The 26,951-nt window shown below is 45.7% G+C and overlaps 1 protein-coding gene across 1 annotated transcript in view; it reads right to left on the bottom strand.

The window, feature by feature from the left end:
* Window positions 1-12,629: 12,629 nt before the first annotated feature.
* The window catches only part of RPA1 (replication protein A1), a 43,260-nt gene continuing 28,938 nt past the window's right edge, over window positions 12,630-26,951 (bottom strand). Inside the window, 10 exon segments of the mRNA NM_001161889.1 lie at window positions 12,630-12,734; window positions 14,090-14,176; window positions 17,053-17,160; window positions 17,706-17,882; window positions 20,171-20,303; window positions 22,736-22,884; window positions 23,296-23,435; window positions 23,924-24,116; window positions 24,235-24,303; window positions 25,540-25,642. Coding sequence (NP_001155361.1) covers window positions 12,630-12,734; window positions 14,090-14,176; window positions 17,053-17,160; window positions 17,706-17,882; window positions 20,171-20,303; window positions 22,736-22,884; window positions 23,296-23,435; window positions 23,924-24,116; window positions 24,235-24,303; window positions 25,540-25,642 — 1,264 coding nt within the window.

The raw sequence follows: 26,951 nt of genomic DNA, 5'->3' as shown, positions 1-26,951 counted from the left end.
ATGAAAATCCTCAAAGGAGGATGAGAATGAAGCAGAAACTCCAGCTTCACATCGAAACCAAGCAATCATGTTTTATTTCCACTTCCCTGAACGTATAGTTCAGTTACATTCAGATTGAAAAACAAGAAAAAAGCACAACCAGTGCTTGAGAAATGTCAAGTATTACATTTTAGCGAACGTGTACAGAACAATCAAAAGGTTGAACATCCCCAAACAGACTCAGACCTTCACCAAAGTCTCCTTTGGAGACACACCGCCAAGGTGTGGAAAGAGAAGCTCGTGTCTGCAGCCCAGCTGATTTTTCTAGAGTATAAGTTCCATACTTCCAAAGTCTGCCTTCACTCCAAGGTGAAAGTATAATACTTATTATTCCCCGGCAATTTATGAGGGTTTTACACTTTCTCTTTGTCACAAATCATTGCATTTGATGCTCACTTCCACCCTTAGAGGTGGGGGTCGTGGCAGGGGTTACCCTCCCCACACAGGCATGGACAGCAGAAAGCCAAGTGGGCTGCCCACTGCGGAGTCCCCGGGGACCATAGGGGAGCCTTCAAGTCCTCTCTTTTCTTTATTATCCTCCTAGCAGGAGTCCCACTGTTCCTTTGCAAGCCTCCAAGTCACAGGAAAAATGTGACAATTCAAGATCCTGCCAAAGAGCTGGGGTGAGAACAGGAAAGATGGTCAAGGGAGAAGAAGGACCATGGTGAGAACCCAGAAGATAAGCTGGGGTCCCTAAAGTCATGGTGGGGTCAATTCAGAGACTCGATTGCAACTTTTGCCCCAGGGAAGGGACACCGGAAGTGAGCAAGAACAGCAGAGCTCCTCCAAGGAGACAGGACCACAAGCCTGTTGAAATTAAATATTCTTCCCACTTGCAACACCTTTTCCCTGGGACCCCAAGCTTGCCCTCAGCAAAGACAGTGTCGGGCCCGAGAGAGCTGGAAGGCTGGCGGCAACTGGTCCCCTCTGGTGTGCCTGTGGCCAGAAGATCTTAGATGCAAGCGCTTCTCTGAGGTCACATCATCTAATGAATTATGGTTAAGAGCTAAACAGCTAAAGAAAGGCCACTGAACTTGTCTCTGCTACCACTCTGCTTCTAAATAAATACTTTGGGGATTGCCTCATTCAGTCATCAAATGCCAGTATTTCCTCTGAACAACAAGTCGATGGCAGGCGATGGGCCTCCAGAATACATGAGTGGACCTAGACTTCCTTCAGAGGGTCAGACCTGCTTTTGCCTTATGCAAAACCCCCAGGACACAGAAAAGCTGAGCAGTGACACTTCAGAAAATTCTGTGGGCTTAATGATTCTCAACTCCAAGGACACAGGCTCCTGTAGCAATGGAGCCCTAGAACTTTGCCCTCTTCCCCTGTGGTCTGGGAAACCCCTCCATGTAAAAGAATCCCCTGTAGCCTACACTTCTATTTTGGGTCGGGGGGGGGGGTACTCTGCTCCTGTAGAAGGAAACAAGAGTGGAGCTATTTACATGGTCATTTTTGTTACAGTATTGAAAGCCTTGAAATGATCACAAAAGGAAAACAGGAAAATATGCCTCCTAAAAAGAGCTGAGGCAAATTATTATAGCAACCGAATCCTAAAAGGAATTTTCAAGCAAAAATATGGCTCATGTGAAGTTGTTATGGCAACTGACATTTAAAAGTAACTGGATTTGGGCAAGTTTCTTCCTCCACCCTCTCTGCAAAGTCTTGCAGGAACTTCATGCTAAAATTATGCTTTAATTTTAATTAGCCAAATAGGTCATAAATATAGCTTATTCCCAAATCCTTACAATGTCTACCCTGCAAGCAGCTGATCTACTAATGAGGAAATATTTCTACAAAACCCACTTACCATTAAAAAATCCGATCCAATATTTTTCTAATATAATTTATCAATTTAAACACATTGCATAATGTGATATTCTGTAGCATTCCATTAAGATGATAAATAGCAGTGGGGGGGGGTGGGGAAAACCAAGAGATTAAACATATCGCAAGCAGTGTACGTGTATTTAAATAACCCCGGCCGTTGCCAAGGAAAGCACACTGTTCACTGTTCCCATCCTCAGATACAGTCTAAACTCAGCCGCGTATCCCTGACTGTAAGGGTATTAATAGGACAGAAGAAGGGGGGCAATAAGAAATGACAGGCAACTTCAGAAGAAATAAAATTTCTATTAGGCTTTGTTATAAGATTACATCAAAGCAATTCATATGTTTTAATCTGCAGAGAGAAAAAGCAACTACTTGGGGTTTGTGCCTGGGGGCCGCCTCTGTGTATCACCACACAGTTTGCATAATGAACAATTTTCATTCAATCAGGATCTCAGCAAAGATAGCTCCCACTCCAAAGGTCCTAGACAAGGGCTCCTAGTTTTTATTCTCCTAGCTCCCCCTGCTGGAAGAACAGCATCTAACAGGGAGAAAAGGATGGCGGGGCTGCTTTCTAAGCCTCTGCACTAAATTCAGGTCCTTTATTAGAGACCTGACTTTATAACACCCGCTTCTCCTAACGGGAAGGACCTAGGAAGGTCCTGTGAAAGATACCACCAGCGTGTACCTCCTTTAGCAATTCCTGTAAGAGGAGAGAGACTGCAGGTTTGTAGCATGAAAAACCTTTGCCCTTTCCACTCTCCACCGAGTTAGGGATTTTAGAAACTTCTATTGGCATTCTGGCCCAAACACAGGGGTCGACTAAAGTTGCTGGAAGTTGACTGGTGGACATAGACCCGCGTGTACAACCCCTCATGTTATTCCTCCCTGGCTAACCATCTTTCAAGTTTCCCAGCTGTCCAGGTCTTCATAAAATAAAATGGGGCAGGAGGTGGGGAGAAGCTACCCAAATGGAATTGCATTTTCACGCACAATGGAAAACGTGAAAGCTGAACAAATCGTTTTGAAAAAAAAAAAAACAACAACAACCTGGCACAGACGACAGTGGCTTGGAGGAAGGAGAGTCCTGGGCGAGCTGTCTGCGCCAGGACCTGGGCTGAGGCCTAATCCCCGTTGATCCGCGGGGTTAGCGCGGCTCCGGCTCTGCTCTCTGCACTGAAGCTGCCGCAGAACCGCTCCGCTCCATCCACCTGGCTCCATCTCCAGCCCCGCGCCGGCTGCCTTCCCGCGGGCAGGCCGCGCCGGGAGGGGGAGCGACGTGAGGCCGTGTGAAACTGTTTTTCGAAAACCTGGGATGATCATTTAAATGTTTAAAATATGCACATGGTAATTCAAAACTAATTACCCTGAGCACATTTGAAACGTTTATGCCATCATCTCTGGATCCTGCCTACTGATTGTGCGGTACAGCTCACTCCTCTGTTTCTATAAACTGCTCCAGCGATTTTAACTTCCAGGCTAAATCAGGCAGCGCCCGCCCTGCCTCTCGCCCCGGCGGGTGGAGGGACCCCTTTTCGGCTCCACCAGGAGGAGGCTGCGCCCGCACCCCCTACCCCGGAGAGCCATTTGTCATGGTCCGGTAGCCCCGGCTGCCTAGTCATCTCTCTCATTGCAGCTCATAATTGTCATTTCCATTATTTAATTTAGGTTAAAATGACCTCTCTCCGCACCTATACCTTTCCTCCGGCCCCATCGCCGTCCTCTGCCTGGGCGGGGGATGTGTGGGGGCGCATTTCCTAGTTCACTCAGGCGCAGCAGAAAGTTGCCTTGATGTTCATGTCCACTTGGCCACTTTTCCATTTTTTTTCCTATTTTTTAATTTAAATTTAAAACTTTTTTTTTTTTACAATGTTGTGTTGGTTTCTGAACTACAACAGCAAAATCACCCGTAATTATACATACATCCCCTCCCCCATCCCATCCCTCCAGGTCACCGCAGAGCACCCACCTGGGCTCCCTGCGCTACCCAGCAACCTCTCGCCAGCTGTCCCTCTGACACCTGAGAGTGTCTGTATGTCGTCGATGCTACCTTCTCCGTTCGTCCCACTCTTCCTCTCCCCCACCGTGTCCACATTTGCGTCTCCATTCCTTTCCCTACAAATAAGTTCATCAGTGCTTTCCCATTTGGAGGTGAACCTGGGGAATTCAGGAAGATCAGGGTAAGGTGGGCTCATGCACCAGCTCTCTTGAGAACAAGGGGACTGAAGTGGGCCCCCCAGAGGGAGCAGCAGCCATTGCTGAGCCCAGGTTCCTATAGCCAAGGGCACACACGTGCACACACACCACCTCACAAACCGTGCTCACACACCTGCTTACAGACCGGGCTAATGAGACCTAGGCAGGTCCTGAAGCAAATTTGGTTCCCCATTTTCCAGGATAAAATGAGTTCTCTCGCCTTGGGGACACTATACCAGCAGGCCAGTAGCTGAGAGACTGAGAAGGGTGATGCTGAGGCCAAAATAACTTCACCTTCCCCGGTTTATTCAGAGAGATTGACCTCGGCCAGGAAGTGGAGTTAAAGGAGGCACAATCCCAGAGTCAAGGAATGAGCACCCATTTATAAATGTGCTCCGGATACCAGTGGTGGGCGTTGGGCATTAAGGAATACAAAACGGGGTTAGAGTCCCACAGCCGGCTGAAGGTTGATAGAGTGAGATTACTGGGTTTAACTAGAGCCATTAAGAGGCTCTTCATTACCCCCACAGCACCGCCACCAAAGCTATCACATGAGCCATAATGCAAGGGAGAATTTTCATTCCATCAACAAGAGAGGGAGCCAGTCTATCTCTGTCCAAAGAAAATGAGCCGCCCAGCATGAAGCTGGTGAGGAATGGAGTGTACAACATTCCAATAACATTCCCTGCAGGATTTCCTCGGCGGTTTAGTTGGCTAAGCAGAGAGGCTGCACTGGAGCAGTCTGCCAGGGTTTCTGGCTGGTCTGAACGCCGGCTCAGGAAGCAGCCGACAATCGGTCAATTAAAGACAAAGGATGCTAGCTGGGACCCACGTTCCAAAGGGCTTAACATTAAGCTCCCTGTAAATCAAGGTCCAGGCCGCTCTCCTGATGCTCAGCAATCTCACTTTCTATTTCTCTACAAAGATCAAGCCCTTGAACCGAGCTGATTTCCTTGGTAACACTGCACGCACTTTCCTTTCTCTTGCGCCTACACTGTGTGCCTTTCCTTCAGCTGGAGATGGATCTCTTCTCCCTGCCAATTCATTTTCCTGCTCTTGCGATGATGACAATTCACATGTGTTGGGATTGCCTCTGCCAGAGTCTGTTCCCTCCTCTCCACCGGCTCCTTTCCCACAGCTATTATTTTGCTTTTTTTTTTTTTCGGCTGCGGGATCCTAGTTCCCTGACCAGGGATCGTACTGGTGACCTCTGCAGTGTAAGCTAGGAGTCTTAACCACTCACTGGACCTGCAGAGAAGTCTCCTACTTTGCTTCTTTATAAGAAGTACTCTACCACATTGTAGGCCTTCCCCCTCACGGATGCACATTTAGAGAGAACGGACTGAGTCTTATATTTCCTTTGCGTTTCTTGTGGCGTTTCAAATAGGGTTTTCACATTAGGAGACAGCCTTGCTAGATATACTGACTGACCTAACGGTTTTATAGCTGGAGTGAGAAGTCAGGAAAGACGACCCAGCTTATCCCCTGCTTTCACGCCGAGCAAAAATTGCACCCCTCATTCAGATGTTCCCAGCGTTCTATAACTTGCCCAAAGCCAGATTTATTGCTCCTGCTGTAAAGTGTATCTTCTCTAAGCCTCACTTAAAAGCTACCACTTGGCAGAAGATCAAGTTAGAAGTGCACGTTAGCAGGTGATGGTGAGGGTGGGGGCGGGTGGAGAGGGCGGGGTGGAGCAAATAATTGAAGCTCGGAGAACTACCAGCTCAATATTTAACCTAACTGGTAATTTGCTGTGACAATTATGCCACGAACGGAACACCACTACTATGCAAGAATGTTGCTTTCTAATTAAGAAGGCCCTGCTTTTCCTAGCCTCCCGGCACTTGAATAACACACACACAAGACGACTCGGCTCCAGGAGCTAAAGGTTCGAATAGGAGGCATGTGCAGCTTGACCGGGGTGTGCACATCCGCCAACGGGGAAGCCTGCTAACACCTTCAGATGGAGAAGGCCCGAGAGTCTTGGGGGCCTCTCACAACACGAGAGCCGTTTGACTGACAGGCATCTTCCCTGGGAGCCTGTGTGCGTGCTTTCACTGCAAATGGACGAGCTTTCCCACCGCCTGGCTCTCCCACCAGGAAGGCTCGGCAAGGGTTTGATAGGTCAAGAGTAACCTTAATCAGGATATTCATAAAAAGTCCACGGTAACGAGACTTCAAGACGGAGAGGAAGACGTACACAAACACCCTAACCGCTGGCAGAAAGACAAAAGAATATTATTAAAATCATAGCCATAAAGAAGGATGTTGCCATCTTCTAAATTGACTGCTAGATTCATGGAACATGGCTAAGCAAGACAAACGTTTTCTGCTTAATTAGTGGCTCCTTTACGGAAGGTTTGCTGCCTGGAGAGAGCCCATTAGAGGTGGGGAGCTCGTTTACAGGAATGCACCTCCGAAAGCTATTCAAATTTTAAATAAATGATGGAGAGAGAAATTGGTGGTGGTGGTAGTAGGAGGGGAGAGGTTTGCTGTGGAGACAGAAAACTTCCACAGAAGACCAGCTTTGCATTCCAAGCCTAAGTGCTTTGGAGATCAGCTTTCCGAGGCAAACATAAGCCTCTAAAATTTTAGGCCAATAGAAATGACCTCTGTACCATGGCTGACTGAAGATATAAATAAACTTCAACATGAACAGCAGTGTCAACTGTGAGAGGGGAGATGAGAGCCCAATCCAAGCTTATTTTTAAAAAGTCCTGGTTGTTCTGACTGCGTTTCGGGGGGGAGGACATTCACGGACACAAAGCTGCCGCTCCCTGCAGTGAGCTCTACTGCTTTCCCAGCACCAGCCCCTGGTTACCTAACCAAGGAATGGAAGCTGCCCCACACAAGTTAAATATAGGCTGAGTTATCTGCATTTTACAAGCACCAAGAATGTTAACTGAGGAAGCTGTCATTTTTAATGACAGCACAAACTTCCAATTACCAACCAGGTAATACCCCAGGGAGCAGGTATGATTTTTATAAGAATGGCTCAAAATTATTTAAAAAGTTTACACGATTACTTTTGAATTGGATATAAATATATCTCACGAGGCAGGTGGGATTGTTTTTCACGTGGTCTGTATTCAAGGATGAAAAAGAAATGAAAAGTCTACTTTTTCTGAGATTTATCAAGAGCTAAGGAGGAGGAGGCGGTCCAAGGAGACAGCTATCAAGAGCCTGGCAAAGCTGGAGGGCTGCAAAACTGGCCAGGTGGTGGGTTGGGTCTCAGCCACAAGGTCACAGGCAAGTCACAAACTCATGTGACTTGCAAGCCCGATGCAAGGAGAGTTATGTGTGCTCAGCTGCTCAGTCATGTCCGATTCTTTGCAGCATCATGGACTGTAGCCTGCCAGGCTCCTCTGTCCATGGGATTCTCCAGGCAAGAACATTAGAATGGGTTGCTATTTCCTTCTCCAGGGGATCTTCCTGACCCAGGGATCTAACCCGCATTTCCTGTGTCTCCTGCATTGGCAGGTGGATTCTTTTCCACTGCACCACGTGGGAAGAGTTACGGGCGGGCCTGGCAACAGATAGTACAAGCAAGTCCTTCTATACCAGCCATGGGCAAACATTACTTCCACAGGAACCCCGTTTCCTTTGATGCTACTTAAAACTCTAATGGCATCTACGTGGCTTCATCTGCCAGTGGTGAATATGGAATGAATAGCTGTTAGCAGGGGTTGCACGCATTTTCCATATAGATCAGACAGCCCCTGACCTAAATGAAGGCTACAATTTGTGAGTCTCAAATCACCTAATTCTTTGTGAAATCTTTTCTGATGAATCCAGTCTCCAGTGATCTCTCCATCTACTGAATTTTAATTTGAGTTGTGATAATACTACTTCGCCCCAAGCCTTGCTCCAAACAGACTGCAGTTCTTGGGGACAAGGTATTTTGACGTAGTCACCTAGGGGAAGTCCCTGGTGGTCCAGTGGCTAGTACTCCATGATTTCACTGCTGAGGGCATGGGTTCAGTTGCTGGTCAGGGAAGCAGGACACCACAAGCCACGCGGTATGGCCAAAAAAAGGAGTCACCCAGAGGGAGAAAATGGCACAGGCGGCCAGTGAAGACAGGTGCTATGTACTTTTCTCAAGGACTCAAAACCGCCATCGCAAATATAATGAAAAGATTTTAATAATCATTCATTATTAGCTTTAGATAAAAAGCAGGTTAATTTGGGACTTCTCCGGTGGGCCAGTGGTTAAGAGTCTGAGCTTTCAAGGCAAAGGGCACAGGCTCAATCCCTGGTTGGGGAACTAGGATCCCACATGCCACACAGTGTGGTCAAAAAAAAATTTTTTTTTTAATCAGGTTGATTTATAAAGCAAGTCAGATATGTTCTCAAAAGGGCATTTCTCATCGAAAACAAGAGGATTCAGGCCTCTTCTTGGCCACCACCACGTCCATGTGGTAGGTAGGAAGAAGCCACCAAGGCTCTAGCCCTCTCCTCCCAAGTCAACCACCCGCTTTTGCTCCAGAGGATTCTAGTGCCTGCTCGAACCACCTGCCAGCTCTTGATGGTATACAGGATCAGAGGAGCCCTTACTGAACTAAGGCAAAGAAAGCACAATCAGAGAAATGTACAGAACAAGTAGAGAGGCACACAGTTTCATGCTGGAGCAAAGGAGAATGTTCCTGTCTATCAAAAGCTCAAAAGCTGAGTTTAAAAAAATACAATTAGAAAGTGTGTGTATACCTAAAACTAATGGACTTCCGTGGTGGTCTAGTGGTTCAGAGTTTGCCTTTCAATGCAGGAGATGTGAGTTCAATCCCAGGTTGGGGAACTAAGATCCTACATGCCCCAACACAAGCAGAAAAAGCCGGTGCGCCACAACAAGGACCCAATGCAGTCAAAAAAAAAAAGAAAATTCATGCAATGTTATATGCCGCCGCTAAGTCGCTTCAGTCGCATCCGACTCTGTGCGACCTCATAGACGGCAGCCCACCAGGCTCCCCCGTCCCTGGGATTCTCCAGGCAAGAACACTGGAGTGGGTTGCCATTTCCTTCTCCAATGCATGAAAGTGAAAAGTGAAAGTGAAGTCGCTCAGTCATATTCGACTCCTAGTGACCCCATGGACTCAGCCTACCAGGCTCCTCCGTCCATGGGATTTTCCAGGCAAGAGTACTGGAGTGGGGTGCCATTGCCTTCTCCTGTTATATGCCAATTAGGTCTAAATAGAAATAAAACTTTAGAAGTTAGAAAGTATGCACATCCGGTAGAATTGGCTCAATAAACTTACCCATGCAAACACATGGCCAAATGCCAATTAAAATTATGCAGATTTACAAAAAAATAATGCAGATCTCTTATTGAAACAGGAAAGAGGTCCATTCTTTAGTGCTAGGAGCAAAGTGTTACAGAATAATATGCATAATATAATCCCATTTTTAAGTTAAAACTATAATTACACACATAAAAGCAGAGAGAAAAGTAGTCAGCTACATAAGCAATTATTGCTGACAGGCGGGATTAAGGACAATTTTGTTTTTTCTTGTCTGCAGGTTATTTTTTCTACAATGAACATGGATTACTTGAGTTAAGAAATAATCAATGGTCCAAATAGTACCCATTCTTTTTTTTATTGACGTTAACAATACTTATCAGCTTAATAATAAAACATACTCAGTTGGCTTCTTTTTCAAAACAATGAAAATTAAACATCTAAAGTTTTTTTTGAGAGGGAAAGAAAAAAAAAAATATTATTCCCAAAAGTGTTTCTGAAAGCCATAGCTCTACCAGCAGAGTGGATTATAAAACCAAGAGCTAACAAACCACATAAAAGAGGGTGGGAGGGAGCCCTGGGGGGTGGGGGGGATATCCTCTTTGAGATAAGGAAATAATCAATTTACTAGAGGAGGAGTAGTGGGTTTCTAACAAGTGACAAGAAGAGACTGAACAACCAGTTTCATTTTCTATAAATAAAATCTGAGAAGGCATGTTGCCAAAGAAACACAAGTCAATATCCAAACCTTTATACACTGGGCTACCAAACTTGACTTTTAGACAGTATATTAATTACGTAGTCAATAACTATGGGTTTCATTAGGGTATTAAACGCCATAATCGATATTATTTATACTTTTCGAAGATGGGCCACTCAGGAAAAGATGTGGGGGAGGGGAAGTTTTTGATCCTGAAGTTCAAAAAGTCAGAATGAGCACACCAGAGATTACTAAGGCCTTAATGGAAAGCGTAAAACACAGAAAATATGGACAGAAATCAGATTATTACCCTTTCTCCCCCCCTGCCTCCATCACAATGAGACTGGAAGGGATCCAAGAGCCATTTAAAACAAAGACGAAATGATTAGATTTTTCCCTAATTGTCTAACGCTGATGTCATGGTGTACACAAAATAAACATTGATCTCTAAGTGAAAGATGAGAAATAGAACATGAACAGCCTTTCGAGGTTAAACTATCTCCAAGAGAATTCTAAGAACTGTGGGCCAGAATCTATTTAGGTGACCCTCAGGGACCTGAGGCTCTTAAAAGCCTAACAGTGGAGCCAATTTCTGATGCTCCTCTGCCAGTGATCTGCTTTTTAGTGGGGAATCTGCTCTACATGCCCCCTCGAGGGAGCCGCCCCATCTCAGAGCATCCCTCTGTGGGCTTCTAAGCACATCCGCAGAGACGTGCTGGTGTCACCTCATGGTCGTGAACGCATGGCGGCTGGTACCATGTTCCGGGAGAGGCGTTGGGGTCACGCTGCCGGTCAGTGCTCTTCGCAGGGTGGGAGCCGTGATGGGGAGAGGTGGGGATGCTGGGAGCGGTAGATATAAAAGACTGGTTACCAGGCTGAAAGCTAGATTGCTACTTCCAACCCACAATTTGTCAATCCACCATAGCACTGAAGACTGTAATTTTCTAGTCAGCGCTTTACGAGCAAGGTCAGACAGAAAGGAGCTTCCGTAAAAAATCGCCGAGGCCTTGGTCGGAGAATCAAGTGCAGCCCGGTGGCTATCTTCTGAGACTAGACCGTGTCCAGACAATTAGAGGGCCTGAGAGAAGGCCATCCTAGGTTCTGAGCCATGGAAGTCATCCTGCCTGACGCCAACTGGTTCCTCCCGGCAGAGGAAGGCTAAGGATGACACAGGCGGGACGTGCTCACTCCTCCAGCCTAGCAAGGGCCTCCATGTGCCACGCTCACCCAGATTAAAAACCAGGGCCCGGCACCACAGGAAGACTGCAATGCTGCCTGGATGCTTGGAAAGAGGTGTGCTGCAAACGCCAAATGAGGGGCTGCAGCGACCGGATAGATAATTAATATGATTAGGAACACACAGAGCAAGCATGTTCTTGCCGACTGAAAAGCCCAGTAGCATAATTACTGTTTTCTTACCAGCTCACTGTCTGTTCACATTTCAAAGCCTGGTTGGTGTTAAGACCGCTGTGTAAACATCAATAAAATCCCAAAGTGCCGGATCATCAGCATTCCGGGGCACAATGGCTTTTTGTTTTTGGTGTTTTCATTCTTTTAAAGATGCATTTCAAGGTTGCAGACATTAGGAAGAATGATCTCTATGCTTTGGACTAATCTTTGAGTTTGTAATGAGTTAACATCTCCCCCAAGTGAACATTTATTATGAAGGCTAATTAATTGCTTTCCAGTTACAAGAACCCTTTGCATTCAAAGAAAGTGGGATTCATAAGCAGAGAATAAACTGTTTATTAAACAAGGCAATGGCAACAAAGGGCTTCTCCCTTCAGAATCCCTTCTATTTAATACAGCTTTAATCAAGAAAAGAAAACATACAAATGCAAGAAATACGTACAGGTAGAAAAGGCGTACCAACAGAAATGCAACATTAATTGAAGGGGAGACGAAAGCGATGCTTTGTAGTTGCTGGGATGTCTCTAGGGGACAGCAAGTCAATGCTTATCAGCCTTCCTCAGAAGAGACCATTTTGATTAATATCAGACCCATCTGACTCAGTCTATTAAACCCTGAAGGAAGGATATTCTTCAGATATAAAAGATATGACTTTGATTAATAATTCTACCCTATTGCCATTCCAGGCATTAACAACTGTGTGGCCCCTCTAGAAAGGGAGCCTTTGAAATCAAGGAAGACAGGCTTCCTAAAACACTCAAGTTCCTCCACAAAACCACTTCTCAGCACTCCCCTGGGAAGGGGCCCGAGCTGAGAAGGTGTCGCCACTGGAGAAGCGGGAACCCTGCCTACATAATTTAGTTCACTGTCTACAGATTGAGGGTCAATTTCCTGTGACATAATTTCTGGTTGAAAATAACGAGATCTTAGTAAAACTGACAAAAGCCTAAGGACAGGGGGTGAGTGGCACTACAGTCTGTGCAGCTGACCCCGAGGTCTGACACGGTTTACACCAGAGCCCTGCGAGCGTATTTCCCTTTGCTGTCAGTGGGTTCCCAGGTGTGACGAGAGGCGATGGCTTAGTCTGTGGTAGAGGGGTGCTCTGCACCGCTGTCAGTCGGGGCGGGGATGGTGGTGCGCGTGGAGGCTGGGGGTGGGGGGGGGGGGGGGATTCAATCAGCCCTCTATCCACACGCTCCTGCCCCCTTGGCAGGATCCTCTCACATCGCCGCGTTCCTCCTGATGTTCATGACCAGCCTTCTGCCGTATTCTTTGTAGTCCACAGGCTTCACATCCACCACCGTGGCCTTAATCCGAGACTCATCCTTTGAAAAGAGAAGAACGATTTGTGATGGAAGAAACACCTGTGGCCATGCTCCTGGTTTCAGTGACCCCAACAGGAGAGAGCACGAAGACATGCTGGTGGTTCAGAGTCCCGAGAGCCCAGGAAAGGAGCCGTGCTGATGAGCACCGGGGCAAAGGCCCTGCACCGGTTCCTCATGGTCCCAGACACTCGGAAACCTGGACTCCAACAGAGCCAGAAACGGGAGCCCAGAAGACAGTGGCTTGCTAAAGCTACGCCACGGGCTCTGTGAGCGGGCGGTAGGAGAGCAGCCGTGCTCGCAGCAGAGGGCGAAGCCTGCTTCGGCCTGCCTCAGCTCCGTGAGAGGCGACCTTGCTGCCCTTCACCACCCCTGCCCACGCCACACAGGGACCAGTGACCCTTCCACCCCTCCCCCTCGACCACCCCCACCCCACCCTGACACCACACTGCTGACATCGAAAGGCTCATTTAATGCTCACAAAACCAGGCACAGCTGTTAGCAGGTATTAGGGTTCAGGCCTGACAAGAAAGCAGAGCAAGCAAATCCTGAAACAAGCAAGGTTTTCTGAATTCTCCTGTCGCCTGTTCACCAGGTTGGACAGTGCCTTCAGAGGCAGACTGGGGTGAGGCCAGCTCAGGGCCTGCACACTCCAGCTCTGTACCTACAAAACCCAGTCAGATCTCTAAGCATGTGTAGAGCTCTGAGGCTGGACTGCCTACATGCAATTATCAGCTGTGCCACTTGCTAGCGTATGAATTTAGGCAAGTTACTCAACTCTCCGTAACTACAGCTTTTCACTAGCAAAATGCAGGCAACAACAGTTCCTTCACACAGGGTTACTGCTAGGATGAATGGAGACGAAGTATGCAAAGGGTGGGGAACAGTATCTGGCAGATAGTCAGCACTCAATAAAGGCTGTTTTTTCATGATTTTATAATTGTATGACGTTATGAGCAATTAAAGGAATTTCCAAGGTAATGTTAACCACATGTGGTCTTTCTCTCATATACTGACTTTAGAACCCAAACCATGGGGAAGATGGGGTTTGTGTCTGTCAGGACACAAACCAAAATCCCCCAGGTTTTAACTGAAAAGGCCACACAGCATGTTTTCCTTGGCTGTTATTACTGGACATGACCCCTAACCTCTCTCTTGGTCTGTTTGCTCATCTGAAAACAGAGATGGTAACAGCACCCTAATGTTGGTGACTCAGTGAGTAATACATGCAGGGTGTTACGAGTTGGGTCTGGAACACAGTAAGCGAGGAACTGACAGCTAACACTGTAGTGGGGTTGTGGGTGACAGACGAGAGTTCTATGCTGCTACCCTCACGCACCACGGGTGACGCTACTTACATTGTAGGTCTCCAGTTTGACCCTGATCCTGAACGTAAAAGATCGAAAGTTGGCATTCTGGAAAACTTCCTCAAATGCTTGCTCGTTCTGCAGAAACAAAACGTAAAACTGTCAGCATGGAAACTACCAGACCACCTTAAATTATCTATACGGTTTTTAAAAAGACTTGGAGGAAAATCTCTGAGAAAATGATTACCTCCCAGTGGCTTGAAATTTCTTAGGAATGACTAATATATAGGTGACATTTCATCGCATAAAACTGTTTAGGTAGAATTTTATTAAAAATTAAAATACTCTACCTAGAGTACTCAATTTCATACAGACAGAAAGTGGAATGATGGCTGCCAGGGGCAACAGACAGTTAGTGTTTGATGGGTACAGGGTTTCAGCTGAGGAGGATGAAAAAGTTCTACAGCTGGATGATGGTGGCAGCTGCACAGCAATATGAAGGTATTTTAATGCCGGTGAACTTATACATGTGGGCTTCCCTGGTGGCTCAGCTGGTAAAGCCACCTGCAATGGAGGAGACCTGGGTTCAGTCCCTGGGTTGGGAAGATTCTCTGGAGAAGGGAAAGGCTGCCCACTCCATATTCTGGCCTGGAGAATGCCACGGGCTGTATAGTCCATGCGGCTTCCCTGGGTTCAGTCCCTGGGTCGGGAAGATCCAGCGGAGAAGGAAATGGCAACCCTCTCCAGTACTTTTGCCTGGAAAATTCCATGGACGGAGGAGACTGGTAGGCTATAGTCCATGGGATTGCAAAGAGTCAGACACGACTGAGCAACTTTACTGGTTCACTGGTATAGTCCCTGGGGTCGCAAAAGAGTCGGATACGACTAAGCGACTTTCACTCACTCACTCACAATGGTAAATTTTACGGATATTTTATCACAATAGAAAAAAACTAAACACTCTTAAACACATTTCTAAACTTTCAAAACCTGTGATGGAATAGATCTGAGGCTCAGAATCTTCAGAACAAATTAAGAATGGACGAGGACTCAGGAAAAAAGTTCAAGCTGTCATATATACATTATTTCAGCCTCTGGATTTACAGATGTAGTAAGTGAAGAAGACAGGAGAAGTGGGCAAAAGTTAGGGAAGAAGTTTAAAATTCACAGTTCTCTCTTACTGGCCTCTCAAATACTATTTGATTAAGCTTCTGAATTTAAAAAAAAAAGTCTGGTAAACGGAGGGATTAGAGAAAGCATTTTACACAAATATGCATAAAATAAATGTACAAGAACTTTTAATAAAATTAATAGTTCATATCAGTCAAGTATTATTTGCAAGCCACTTGGAACATGAAAATAGCTTTGTTATATATAGAACTCTTTATATAAAGGTTACTACACACACACACACACACACACACACACACACACACAGAGTCCTCAGGCTTTTGGGTATGTAAATAAAACAATGTGTTAAACCTTCAGAAAATTGTACCAGCTGCCATCATTCTTTCAAGATTAGTCAAAGCGTGGAGCGCATACTCCAAGAATATTATGATTCCTGAGGGGAGAGTTCCTATATGTCCTCATTCACTGGCAGTAAAACCAGTCAAATGTAATAAGCCCATAAAAAATCCTGAAAGGCTGCCTCGAGCCTTAAAAGCTGATATGAAAATAGAGGACCAGGCAAAACAGATAAAAGATACCATCATACTTTAAAGTCAATTCCAGTTATTTCTGTAAAAGGGCTTGTTGGGATTATTTTCAGAGAGCTCATGGACAATTTCAAAGAGACAAAAGGGCAGAGCTAAATGAAGAGAAGACAGGAAAAGAAAAAACACACACACACACACCCCAAAACAAATGACAAATCCTTTTTTGCTACTGGCTTTTACAAGTATCCTAACCGATTTGGAGGACAATGGGGGAGAAAAATCTATAGACAGATACTAATTTGTGTGGCCCAGAAACTATAGCTTTTATTGGTCTTTGTATGTTTTATCTGAGCAAACATCTTTCTTAACTTTAGGATAACTAGTAATCTAGTCCTTGAATTAAACAAAACTACTATGTGAAAATACTTTTATAAAAATTAAATGGAGAAAGTGACCTTACGAAAGAAAGTTACTTTGTAAGAACATATCTGACAATCTGAAAGAAGCACATACCTTATACGTGAATTTAAACCAGGATTTGACTCAACTTTTCAGAAAAGTGTTTATTACTTTAAAAAGGCACATTGAATAAAGATGTGGTATGGATACACATGGGAACACTACTCAGCCATAAAATAGAATGAAATAATACCATCTGCAGCAACACGGATACAAGAGATTATCACACTAAGCAAAGTCAGAAAAAGACAAATACCACAGAACACTATTTACATGTGGAATCTAACACACGACGCAAACGAACCTGTCTAGGGGGCAGAAACAGACTCAAGACACAGGGAACAAACTCAAGACACTCAGAAACAGACTCAAGACACGGTTATCCTGGGGGGTGGGGGAGTGGGTGGAGAGGGATGGACTGGGAGCTCGGGGCTAGGAGAGACAAGCCATCACATACAGAATGGGTGGATAACAAGGTCCTACTGTAAAGCACAGGGAACTAGTCAACATCCCAGGATAAACCATAATGGGGAGACCACAGTGGACTTAAAGTTTATTATTACAGACTCAAAAAATAAAGGTATCTGGACTTCAGCTCACTTCAGAAGATACTTCCAGATCTCAAGTGACTACAGGCACACCGACTCTTAGAAACAGGAGGAAAAAGTGCTTTCTACTTAGAAAGGGCTGGTTTTAAAGAATTTTATACACATGACTTCATCACCTCATTGTTAGCACATCTGAGGTGGACACAATTAGAATTAGATGAGCTCTCACAGTCAGCAGTGAGAGACGCTATACAACACCCACCAGCAATAGACCAACAGTTATCAGAGCAAAAAACAGGTAAGTCACAGCATGGGAACTACTACAGAAATGATACAGGACATGGCCGACCTTCTCTTTTAATTCCCCGAGATACGCAGTGTTTTGTCCAAGGATGGCCTCTGCAGACTCCTGGAAACATGTGACCCACTGATTCTCTTGAAAATCGGCAATATTGACCTAAAAAACACAACTTCACATCATTACACCAAAGAAGTAACAAAAGGAAGACACACTAAGAAGACTGGGAGATTGACTTTCTCCATTCCTTCAAAGAGTTTCTAGGGAAAAGAGCCGATTCCACCAAATAGCTATGTTCTTTCCAAAGAATGTAAAAAGCATCCAGGAGAGAAGTTCAAAATGTTAAGTGTGGATCACAGCAGGAACGTGATATGGTGTGGACGTGTGATTTCAGTTCTCAGGGGAGATACAACCCAACAAAAATCACCTTCAGATGCAGGATCCGGGCACAGTGGACTCAGAGGCCCTCCAGCTTCAAGGGGCTTTGGACTAAAGGTTTTGAATGAGTCTCCAATGTCTTCTGCATTTTAAACTGTACACCCTTCAGTCACCAGGAGGTGCTCCCTAAGACTGCTCTCAGTCAGTGCTGTGCACCCCAGACAATCTGAAAGCCTGAACTGAGAGACAAGCCAGTCTCCACAGTACCAGGAGCTTCACAGGGACAAGAAACACCAGAGCGGTCCTCGTGCACCCATCCTACTTACTGACAGGATCATGCGGTACTTGAAGTTGGGGAATTCACTGTCACACTTCTCGCAGCGGTACAATCCGTTCTGCTGGTCGATCACTTTCTTGTTACAATCCTGAGTTGGGCAGGCCTGGTACATACAGTTCTCTTTGCGAAGATACACCACGGTTGCCACAGAGCTAAAATAGTCAGGCTTCAGGAGAAGAGAGTGGCATGAGGCAAAGAGCACAGACCAAAGTTCAGGACTGGACCTGCCCTGACATATGAGGGGTAAGCGTTTGCATATTCTCACAATGTGATTATAAGGGATAATTCGTTCTATAGTTTCAGAGGTTACTTGAACTGACTACAAAATCCAGAAGCGTAACAAACCAAGTTCTAAAGCATATTACTCCTTAATAAGAAAGAAGTTAATTCTAAACTGTGCTGTGCTTAGTTACTCAGTGGTGTCTGACTCTTTGTGACCCCATGGACTAGCCCACCAGGCTCCTTTGTCCATGGGGATTCTCTAGGCAAGAATACTGGAGTGAGTTGTCATGCTCTCGAGATCTTCCCAACTCAAGGATCGAACCCAGGTCTCTCGCATTGCAGGTGGATTCTTTACTGTCTGAGCCACCAGGGAAGTCCTTAATTCTAAATTAGACTAAACTATTTAATTAAAACTGAAATAGACTACATGAAAGAAAAAGACTTCAAGAGATCTTGATCTTGTTGCTCCTGTTCCTCTGCCCCTCCGAAGGTAACAGAACCAGGAAATACACAGTGACACAGTGAACTCTAGCACAGTTATCTTCAACCAGTCCTCCTGTGTTAAAAACAACAGCAGTGATTTCGAGCATCTCGATTCAACTTTGTCTTTGGTCAACAAGCATTTTCTGTAAAAAGCCAGACAGCGTCTATCTCAGGCTTTACAAGCCATCAGGTCACAGTCTGTTGCAGCTACTCGTCCTGCTGCTGGGGTGCAAGACCATCCACAGACAGTCTAGAGATGAGAACGCGTGGCTGGTTTCAATGCATTTGTACTTACAATAGGCGGCAGGCTAGATATGGCCCATGGGCCTGTTTGTGGACCCCCAGTCTAAGTCATCAAGTTCAGTAGAATGCAAAAAGACTGAACAAGTGCCTTCAAAGTGGAGACAGCACTGGTAAATAAATGTGGCAAGGACCAAGTCACAAGCATAGGCTTTCTGTTGCTGCTATTTGCTTTGCCTTTTAACTGTCATGGAAAGGGTACAGGACGAATAATTTTGGAGGGTGGTGAGCAGTTCCCTCTGGGTGTACTCTGAACTCAGGGCCAGATGAATCCTCACTCTAAAAGGCTCTAGAGCAGCGGTCCCCAACCTTTTCAGCACCCGGGACCATTTCGGTTGAAGACTATTTTTCCACAGACAGGATGACTCAGGCAGCAATGCAAGCAACAGGGAGCAGCCCATTTCCGGCTGTGTGGCCTGGTTCCTAACAAGCTGTGGATCAGTACTGGTCTGCAGCCCAGGAGTTGGGGACTCCTGCTCTACTGAAGGGGAATCTTCCAGGAGAATGCCTAAAGGGTTTTTCTGTATTTCCAGGTAAGGGGCCGATTCAAAGTGTGACTTGAAAGTTTGGGTGTGAATAGGTACTCTCTAGGCCCGATTTCTTGTTACCTACTGTCTACCCTTAGGTCTAAGAAAGAAACTGGTTGACAAGAAAACCCAGAGTGACACAGATCTGTCCAACATTTAAGTCTCACGACACTGTGTAACAGCATTATGAGTTGCAGTCATTGACAATGATGGATAAGAAAGTATTGTGAAATGAGACAGTAAGGAATAAAAACCATATTGTACAATATGAAAATAATAAAGCAGGAATTACTGGTTGTGGGAGCATAAAGGAGAAATAAATGATTTAAATCTTGAACTGCAGACAGAATACAGACTCAGAGCAAAATGGGGGGTGGGGGCCATCAAACACAAACATTGAAAGGGAAGCTGCAACTCCAGTCAAGTACCAGTCACGTCTTATCAAAAGATGCCAGGGCTGCTCAGCCCCTGAGAGGCTCGTCTTCTATACCCAGCGAGGGTACACGCGATCCACTCCATGCCTGCTGCTGAAACTCACTAACGCTCAGTGTGAGCAGTAATCGCAAAAGCTGCCTTCCTGGTCTGCAGGAACAATCCCAGAAAAGGAGTACGGACCTGAATGCGGTTCATGTTAACGCGCAACTTGATTACTACTGCTTCGTTAAGGTCCCTCCAAGAACTACACAACTCTCTAAGTCACAGCTCTGGGCATCTTTGTGCCTCAACTGACCTGAGGGATATAACATACTCCTATTAGAAAGCATGGCTCCCTCACTCTGGCTGGCATCCTTAGCCATCAGCCCAGGTAAGAATCATAGCTCTGGATTAAGGTCTAACAGCTGGTTATCAGAAACTGGACCTGAAAACTCATCCTCTCGCACACTGTACATGCTTTTGTGGAGAAAGTTAGGAATGCAGATACCTTGTCACCTTGGCCCAGGTTCTCCGACTTGACCTCATATAAAGTTTTCCAGTTGGTGTTGCTCCCACCTGCTCCTCCACTCTTTAGATCAGAGATGGAAATACCATCTAAGGCTTGTCCTTCTGAGTCAAACCTGAAAAACAAAGGATAACAGGCCCTACATATGCATACTGAATGTGATACTTGTTTCTATGTGCCAGGGTTAGGCTATTCACTCCCCATCCAACTGTTCACAGGTCATGGCCAAGTGGGGCTGAAGGTGGCCTCTTCCTTATTGTATCTCAAGTCTACTGAAGAAACGGAGTGGCTTCTTTTAAATCTCAATTGCTCTGACGCCTCCCAGTGGTCACAAAAGACAGTGCCAAACTGCCACAGAGCCTTTTCTTATATTAATTAGCCTTGCTATCAACACTGGCCAGATGGCCCAAGTGCCTAAAATACAGTAACCTGGAAAGTCAACAGCAAAACAAGCAACAACGGAGAGCCCTGGAATAGTTCTTCGGGCTACTGATGCTCATTCTTGCTCAGCAGCTGCATTTTTCTCACCGCTGAAATGTACCAGGCTAGAAAGGGACAGTTGACATATTTTAATGGGGTAGCAAAAAATGTTCCCAGATCTTTTAAGACTGGTATAATTTCAAAAGATTATACAATCGAAAGTAATTTATTAGAAGGTATTTACCTGTTTCCCTGTAGACTGACCTTCTTAGTGAGGTTTTACTTATGCCAGAATGAAAGTTGAAATTAAATTATGTTAAGTTATTATAAAGTTGATTACATTATCGGCTAACATGAAGGAAAGGACCCCTGAGAGGAGTGTGTCAGAAGCACACTTGTGTCAGGAAAGAGGCAGGCTGAGATTGAAAACACACCAATGTCACCCAAAAGGAGGGTAAGTAGAAGTAACCACATACAGAAAAGGCTCCGTAAACCGAGAGCGTGGGACAGAACGGATGCTGCCCTAAGCTGCAGACAATTGCCTTTTTGTTCTGCCAGGTAAGCGGCTAAATCTGTCACAGAGGCACAGCAAGGTCCGTAAACCTATTTCACCTTGACTAGCAACACAAGTTTACAGTTTCAAAAACTCTGAGGAGACATTTGCCACCAAAGACAGCTCATCAGGAGTCAACAGAACAGGGAGAGAGGCAGCCCTTCTTACAGCAGAAACTCCACATTGCTGCAACAGAGAATCTAGACATCTCCAGACCTTGCCTGGGGGGGCGGACACACCGAGCTCCTTTCTGATCAACACCAAGCTGCCTTACTCAAGGGACAGCCATGTCTTTTTATGTTGACTGGGATCATAGTTATCGACAAGTAAACTATGAAGACCTTAATGTGGGCAATTAACCTGCGGTTGTGCCCCAGAGCCTGATGGGAAATCAAGCAGCAAGGACAAACCGAAGCCATGGTTCCTTCCGGTCAGCTTGTTAATGAAAGGGCCCTGCGCTATAATGCAAAGCCAGCTACCAGAAAAGCTAAACATGGACCCACATGGACCACACGCACAAGGCTGGCTTAGGCGACATGGCCATGCCAGGAGAGGTGTCCCGTGTGTCAGCCACTCACTCAGTCGTGTCCGACTCTTTGTGACCCCATGGACTGCAGCCCACCAGGCTCCGCTGCTCATGGGATTCTCCAGGCAAGAATACTGGAGTGGGTAGCCGTTCCCTTCTCCAGGGATCAAACCCAGGTCTCCTGCATCGCAGGCAGATTCTTTACCGACAGAGCCACCAGGGAAGCCTTAGATGTGTCATGAAACTATTCAGATAGGAGTGCTACTGGTTCACATTAAGCTCAAAGAAAAGCGGGGAGCATGTCATACACGCCAACTCTAGTCACTCAAACCCTAAGACATGGTTGGAAATCAACACCCACCTACTCCCACCCTGTAGCTCATAAGCTCAAGCGAGTTCCAGCGCTTTTTTCCCCTGACCACATCAATGCCTGCATACCAGGTTTCAGTTTGAAGTGCTCTACTGAGGCAGAATTTTAACACCCTAAATAGCTAGACACAACGAGGAGATTTTAGTAGGTTCTCCTCATCCCAAGCGCTTTGTGAATAGCAACATACTGCCCACAAAAGCCCATTGTGCCCACCGCACTCGATCAGAGTCTGGTGAATACACACTAGAAGATGCGATCGGCACCGGAGTCTAGATGGAACAAGAACGCCTAGCCCCCACCCGCCTCCACCCACAGAGACCCACGGCTTTGAGCCGTGAAATGAAAGACACCTCCGCTCACGGAGCTCTAGCACAAAGCCGCTACAGCCCGTCTTCACCTGCTTCGCAGGATCAAGGTTGGCGGGCAGCGTTCCTGTCCTAATTGCTCCCTGTGACTCTCCAGGTTTGCCGTGGGATTACAGGTTTGTCAGTTTAAGGCCTTTAGAGCCATCCTCTCAGACGGCATAATGCCTCCAAGAAATATAGGAACTGCTCCATTTAGTAACAGAGCCCTCTGCTTGGCAGACAGATCACATGCTGATTGTAGGAACCAAAAGAACCAGTTCTTCTCCAAGCCCAAGTTCAAATAGCCCCTGTGTTGAGCCCCATAAAAACCTACCATCCACGAAGCTTATAGGCCTCTGGGATGTCAGGGTTCACAATGATGGTGCTTGAAGATAGTACAGAGAGGCTCCGTCCACCAAAATCAGAAACTCTGGCTCCTTTGATGGCCATCACAGGTTGTCTAGAACCATCAAATTTATCAGCCTGCATAACAACAGAAACAACAAACAAACAAGTGTCAATGGCAGGAAGAACACAAAGTTTTTTTATAAAAAACAAAGAAAACAGCCAATAGAAGAGTGAATGCAATAAATGCTACATGGACTCAATACAAGATAACCTCACACACAAGAATCTGCTCAGAGATGCATCAAAACTAACCGAGAGTTACAGGAAAGAGCAAATTTCACTATGTAAAACCGAAATCACAGCAAATCTCACAGAAGTAAATCACAAAGGCTTTCAAATATTCCCCAGAGAGCCCAAACCTTCAAGAGGAAGGGTCTACCCAGCTGACATGGCCAAGGCCCCACAGCTCCTGAGGCAAGACCACCCAGGAAGTTCTTCATGTCCCCACCTTTCTGCACACTCCCGCCACTCAATGCAAGCACTTACATCGTCTCCCCACAGGGTAGCGTTCACCACCTTCCCTGACATGTCCATCAGATAGATATTTCTCTTCGAGACTTCTCTGTTGTTAGACTTCACTGTGATTTTTGTGACATCTTCGTAGTTCTTGCAGATCCCGATTATGTCTAAGACACAAGCACGGCGTTTTAGTAAGAAATGGTCAAGGGCTTCCCTGGTGGCTCAGGGGTAAAGAATCCATCTGCCAATGCAGGAGACATGGGTTCGATCCCTGGTCTGGGAAGATCCCACACGCTGCAGAGCAACTGAGCCTGTGTGCCACGACTACAGAGTCTGTGCTCTAGAGCCTGGGAGCCGCCGACCACTGAAGCCCGCATGCCCTAGGGCCTGTGCTCTGCAGCGAGAAGCCCCTGCAATGAATGAGAAGCCCACTCAGGGCGACCAGAGAGTAGCCCTCACACTCTGCAATGAGAGAAGCCTGCGTAGCAATGAGGATCAGCACAGCCAAAAACAAGCAAACAGAATTAAAAAGATGGCGAGGCTCTCGTGACAGCACAACTGAAAGTGAAGCGGCGAGCACTCGCCTCACGCCGCCCCCATGTGCGGTGCAAGCGAGACCAACGATGACCACTCTTGGCTCTCATCACAGACTTACCCACAAGCGAGTCTTTAGATTTGCTCTCCAGGTCGCCAATCCCCGTGAAATCAAACTGAACTGTGGGTAAGTGACGACCGTCTTCACAGGGCATGACAGAAGTCTCATTGTTGAAGGTCATCTCGTAGTCGTTTTTGACGGCTGTGAATTGTTTGTTGGCGATCTTCAGGGTGCCTTTAGAGAAGTAATAGACCTACAAAAGAAGCCACGCCGTGGAACGTGGGATGTGCCATCAAATCGGGTCTAAAAAGCCTTCACCGTCCCCACCCCATCACTCGGTCGTTTCTGGTCTAGACGCCACGCTGCCATACCTTGTTCACGTCAATAAGGGGGAAAAACTTGTCCGCTTGCTCATTGAAAGCAGTCGCTCTGATTTCACCCTGCAGAAGCGTGTGAGAGAGAGCAGGTTAAAACTATGGAGCTCCAGTTCTACCAGTGAAAAATGGGACACTCTGGTGTCAAGATGACATCTTTGAAACAGTAGCACAGTCAACATAGAAGACACATAGTTCACAGTCACACATTCAAGTTATCAACTCCAACAAAACACCCCAGGTTTAACTAGCTGATCCCCATTACTGTCCCTCATTAAACCTCAAGTTAGAAACCTTAAAAAAAAATGTATTTTGAAGATGAGTGACATTACTGAAGCCCCCGGGGAAGTGTGTTGGGCTGCCGTGATTCACCAGCTTCCCTCGCGTTTGCACCCATCAAGGAATTACTTCATACTCGAGAGTCATTGCCAAAAATGTTAAAATAAATCATACTTTCAGGTTGCTCGTGATTGGATTTTCACTTGTACTTTCCTGTCAGTCAAAATGCTACAGATGGAGAAGAAACTTAAATTAACAGCTGAATTTTTAGCCAACTGACAGATGAGACCAATAATTTGGTTTAAAAAAGGTGGATTCTGACTCAGTCAATACATTGGCGGTGTTATCCCATCTTCAAAAAAAAAAAAAAAGAAACAAATAAAAAAACAAACCAACTATTTTTTTCTGCCCCCTTAGAGATTTGAACAAATAGGAAATATACAGCCATTTGAAAAGAATGCCTGAAGTATATACTAGGGATTTTAAGTAAAAAGAATGGTCGGAGATATAGCATGACAAGACGCTTGTTGAGATGCCACTACTTGGATTTTTCATCTCTCCATTGTGGTTTGGTTTCGTTTACATAAAGCGCAGAAGTCTGCGCTGCCAGAATGCATCTCTCGCAAAACCAACCACTTATCACTTGTCAAGGCTGCCACGTGCCTTCTGTTGTGGCCCAGGGCTCCATGCGGCTCCCAAGGAGACATCACCTCTTGGGGCTTTGACTAAGCCTCCTGGCAAGTCAGACAATGTCTCTGATTTCTCCTGCCTGTGAGACTACTCACATCTAGAAAACTAATGTCAACTGCTATAAATGCTTCCGCCTGAGACCAAGGATTTTACTTATGACTGAACCCCGTGCCCACAGACGGCATCAGAAGGTTACCAGGGAAGAAAGACAGCAGCAAGAAGCATGTTTCTTCTTGGCCTACTGTTATCTCTCACCTCACGGGCCTGCACAGAGGTAAGCCCTCTGTTTCCCAGAGCTGAGGACTCTTCTTTCCCCACCTGACAGATACTCACACTCTCGTCAACCAGCTCTATGGAGAAAAGCTTTCCTTCCCCTCGAGAGTTGCTCCAGGTGCGGATCTGACTTTTGTTGGTGACACGAGCACAGATAGTCCACCTAAAAATAAAAAACGGATCATCTCAGTGTCGGGAGTCTTACTTGGGAAAGATCTGAAACGTTCCCTCCCTATTATCTTCTTAGAGGCTTTCTTACCTTATGCATATTCTATTTTCCAGGGGAAGCTGTATTTTAATCCAGCTAATTAAAACCCCAGGATGACATCCAGGTTTGACAGTTTATAGAATAAGCAAATAGTAAAACACACAAGGTGATTTAACACTGACTCATTCTCCTGTCAAATAAGTAAATTTATAAACGCTTTCTCTTCTCCAAAAGGCATCACCAAGGCAACACTATCCCCTTAATGAAAGGTTCTAAGCTAGAAAATGCAGTAATACCAGCAATTATATTTTGCCGCTATTTTCAATTATAGGAACTGATATAACTGATGTCAAACTTCTGTCTCACTTCCAGCGCACATGGAATGTAAACACAAGGGTATGGAACATGGCATTGGTTAAGCCACCAAAAGAAAACACTCTCAAGCACTATGATTTTAGACAGAAGCCATTAAAAAGGGGGGGGGGGGCGCAAGGTCTGATATCCAATCCTGGTGCCCATCCCACGTGTAGCTACTGGACACATTAGCTACCCTACTCATCATTTCACAGGGGAACAGCCCTTCCTCACATTGCCAACAACTGAAGAATAAATACGTAAATAATATCTGAAAGAACTTTGAGAAGAGCACAAATTTTCAACTGCTAAAATGTTTAATGAAAGGAATCATATAAAAGAAGTATCTGTTCAGTGTATATGAATACAGTTGACACAAATACATTCTTTTTTAAAAAAATTTATTTACTTTAGTTGGAGGCTAATTACTTTACAATATTGTAGTGGTTTTTGCTATACATTGACATGAATCAGCCATGGGTTTACTTGTGTTCCCCATCCTGAACTCCCTCCTACCTCCCTCCCCATCCCATCCCTCTGGGTCATCCCAGTGCACCAGCCCTGAGCACCCTGTCTCATGCATCAAACCTGGACTGGCGATCTGTTTCACATATGGTAACATACATGTTTCAATGCTATTCTCTCAGATCATCCCACCCTCGCCTTCTCCCAGAGTCCAAAAGACTGTTCTATACATCTGTGTCTCTTTTTCTGTCTCGCATATAGGGTTATCGTTACCATCTTTCTAAATTCCATAGCTATGTGTTAGTATACTGTATTGGTGTTTTTCTTTCCGGCCTACTTCACTCTGTATAATAGGCTCCAGTACACACATATTCTTTTAAGCCAACCAAATTGCAGTAATAATTTTTGGACTGAAAGTCATCTATTTATTTGATGAGAAGATGAA

Source organism: Ovis aries, chromosome 11 (genome assembly GCF_016772045.2).
Source record: "Ovis aries strain OAR_USU_Benz2616 breed Rambouillet chromosome 11, ARS-UI_Ramb_v3.0, whole genome shotgun sequence".
Lineage (NCBI taxonomy): Eukaryota > Metazoa > Chordata > Mammalia > Artiodactyla > Bovidae > Ovis > Ovis aries.
Note: the sequence above shows the minus strand (reverse complement) of the source record. Positions and strands in the feature narration are given on the sequence as shown.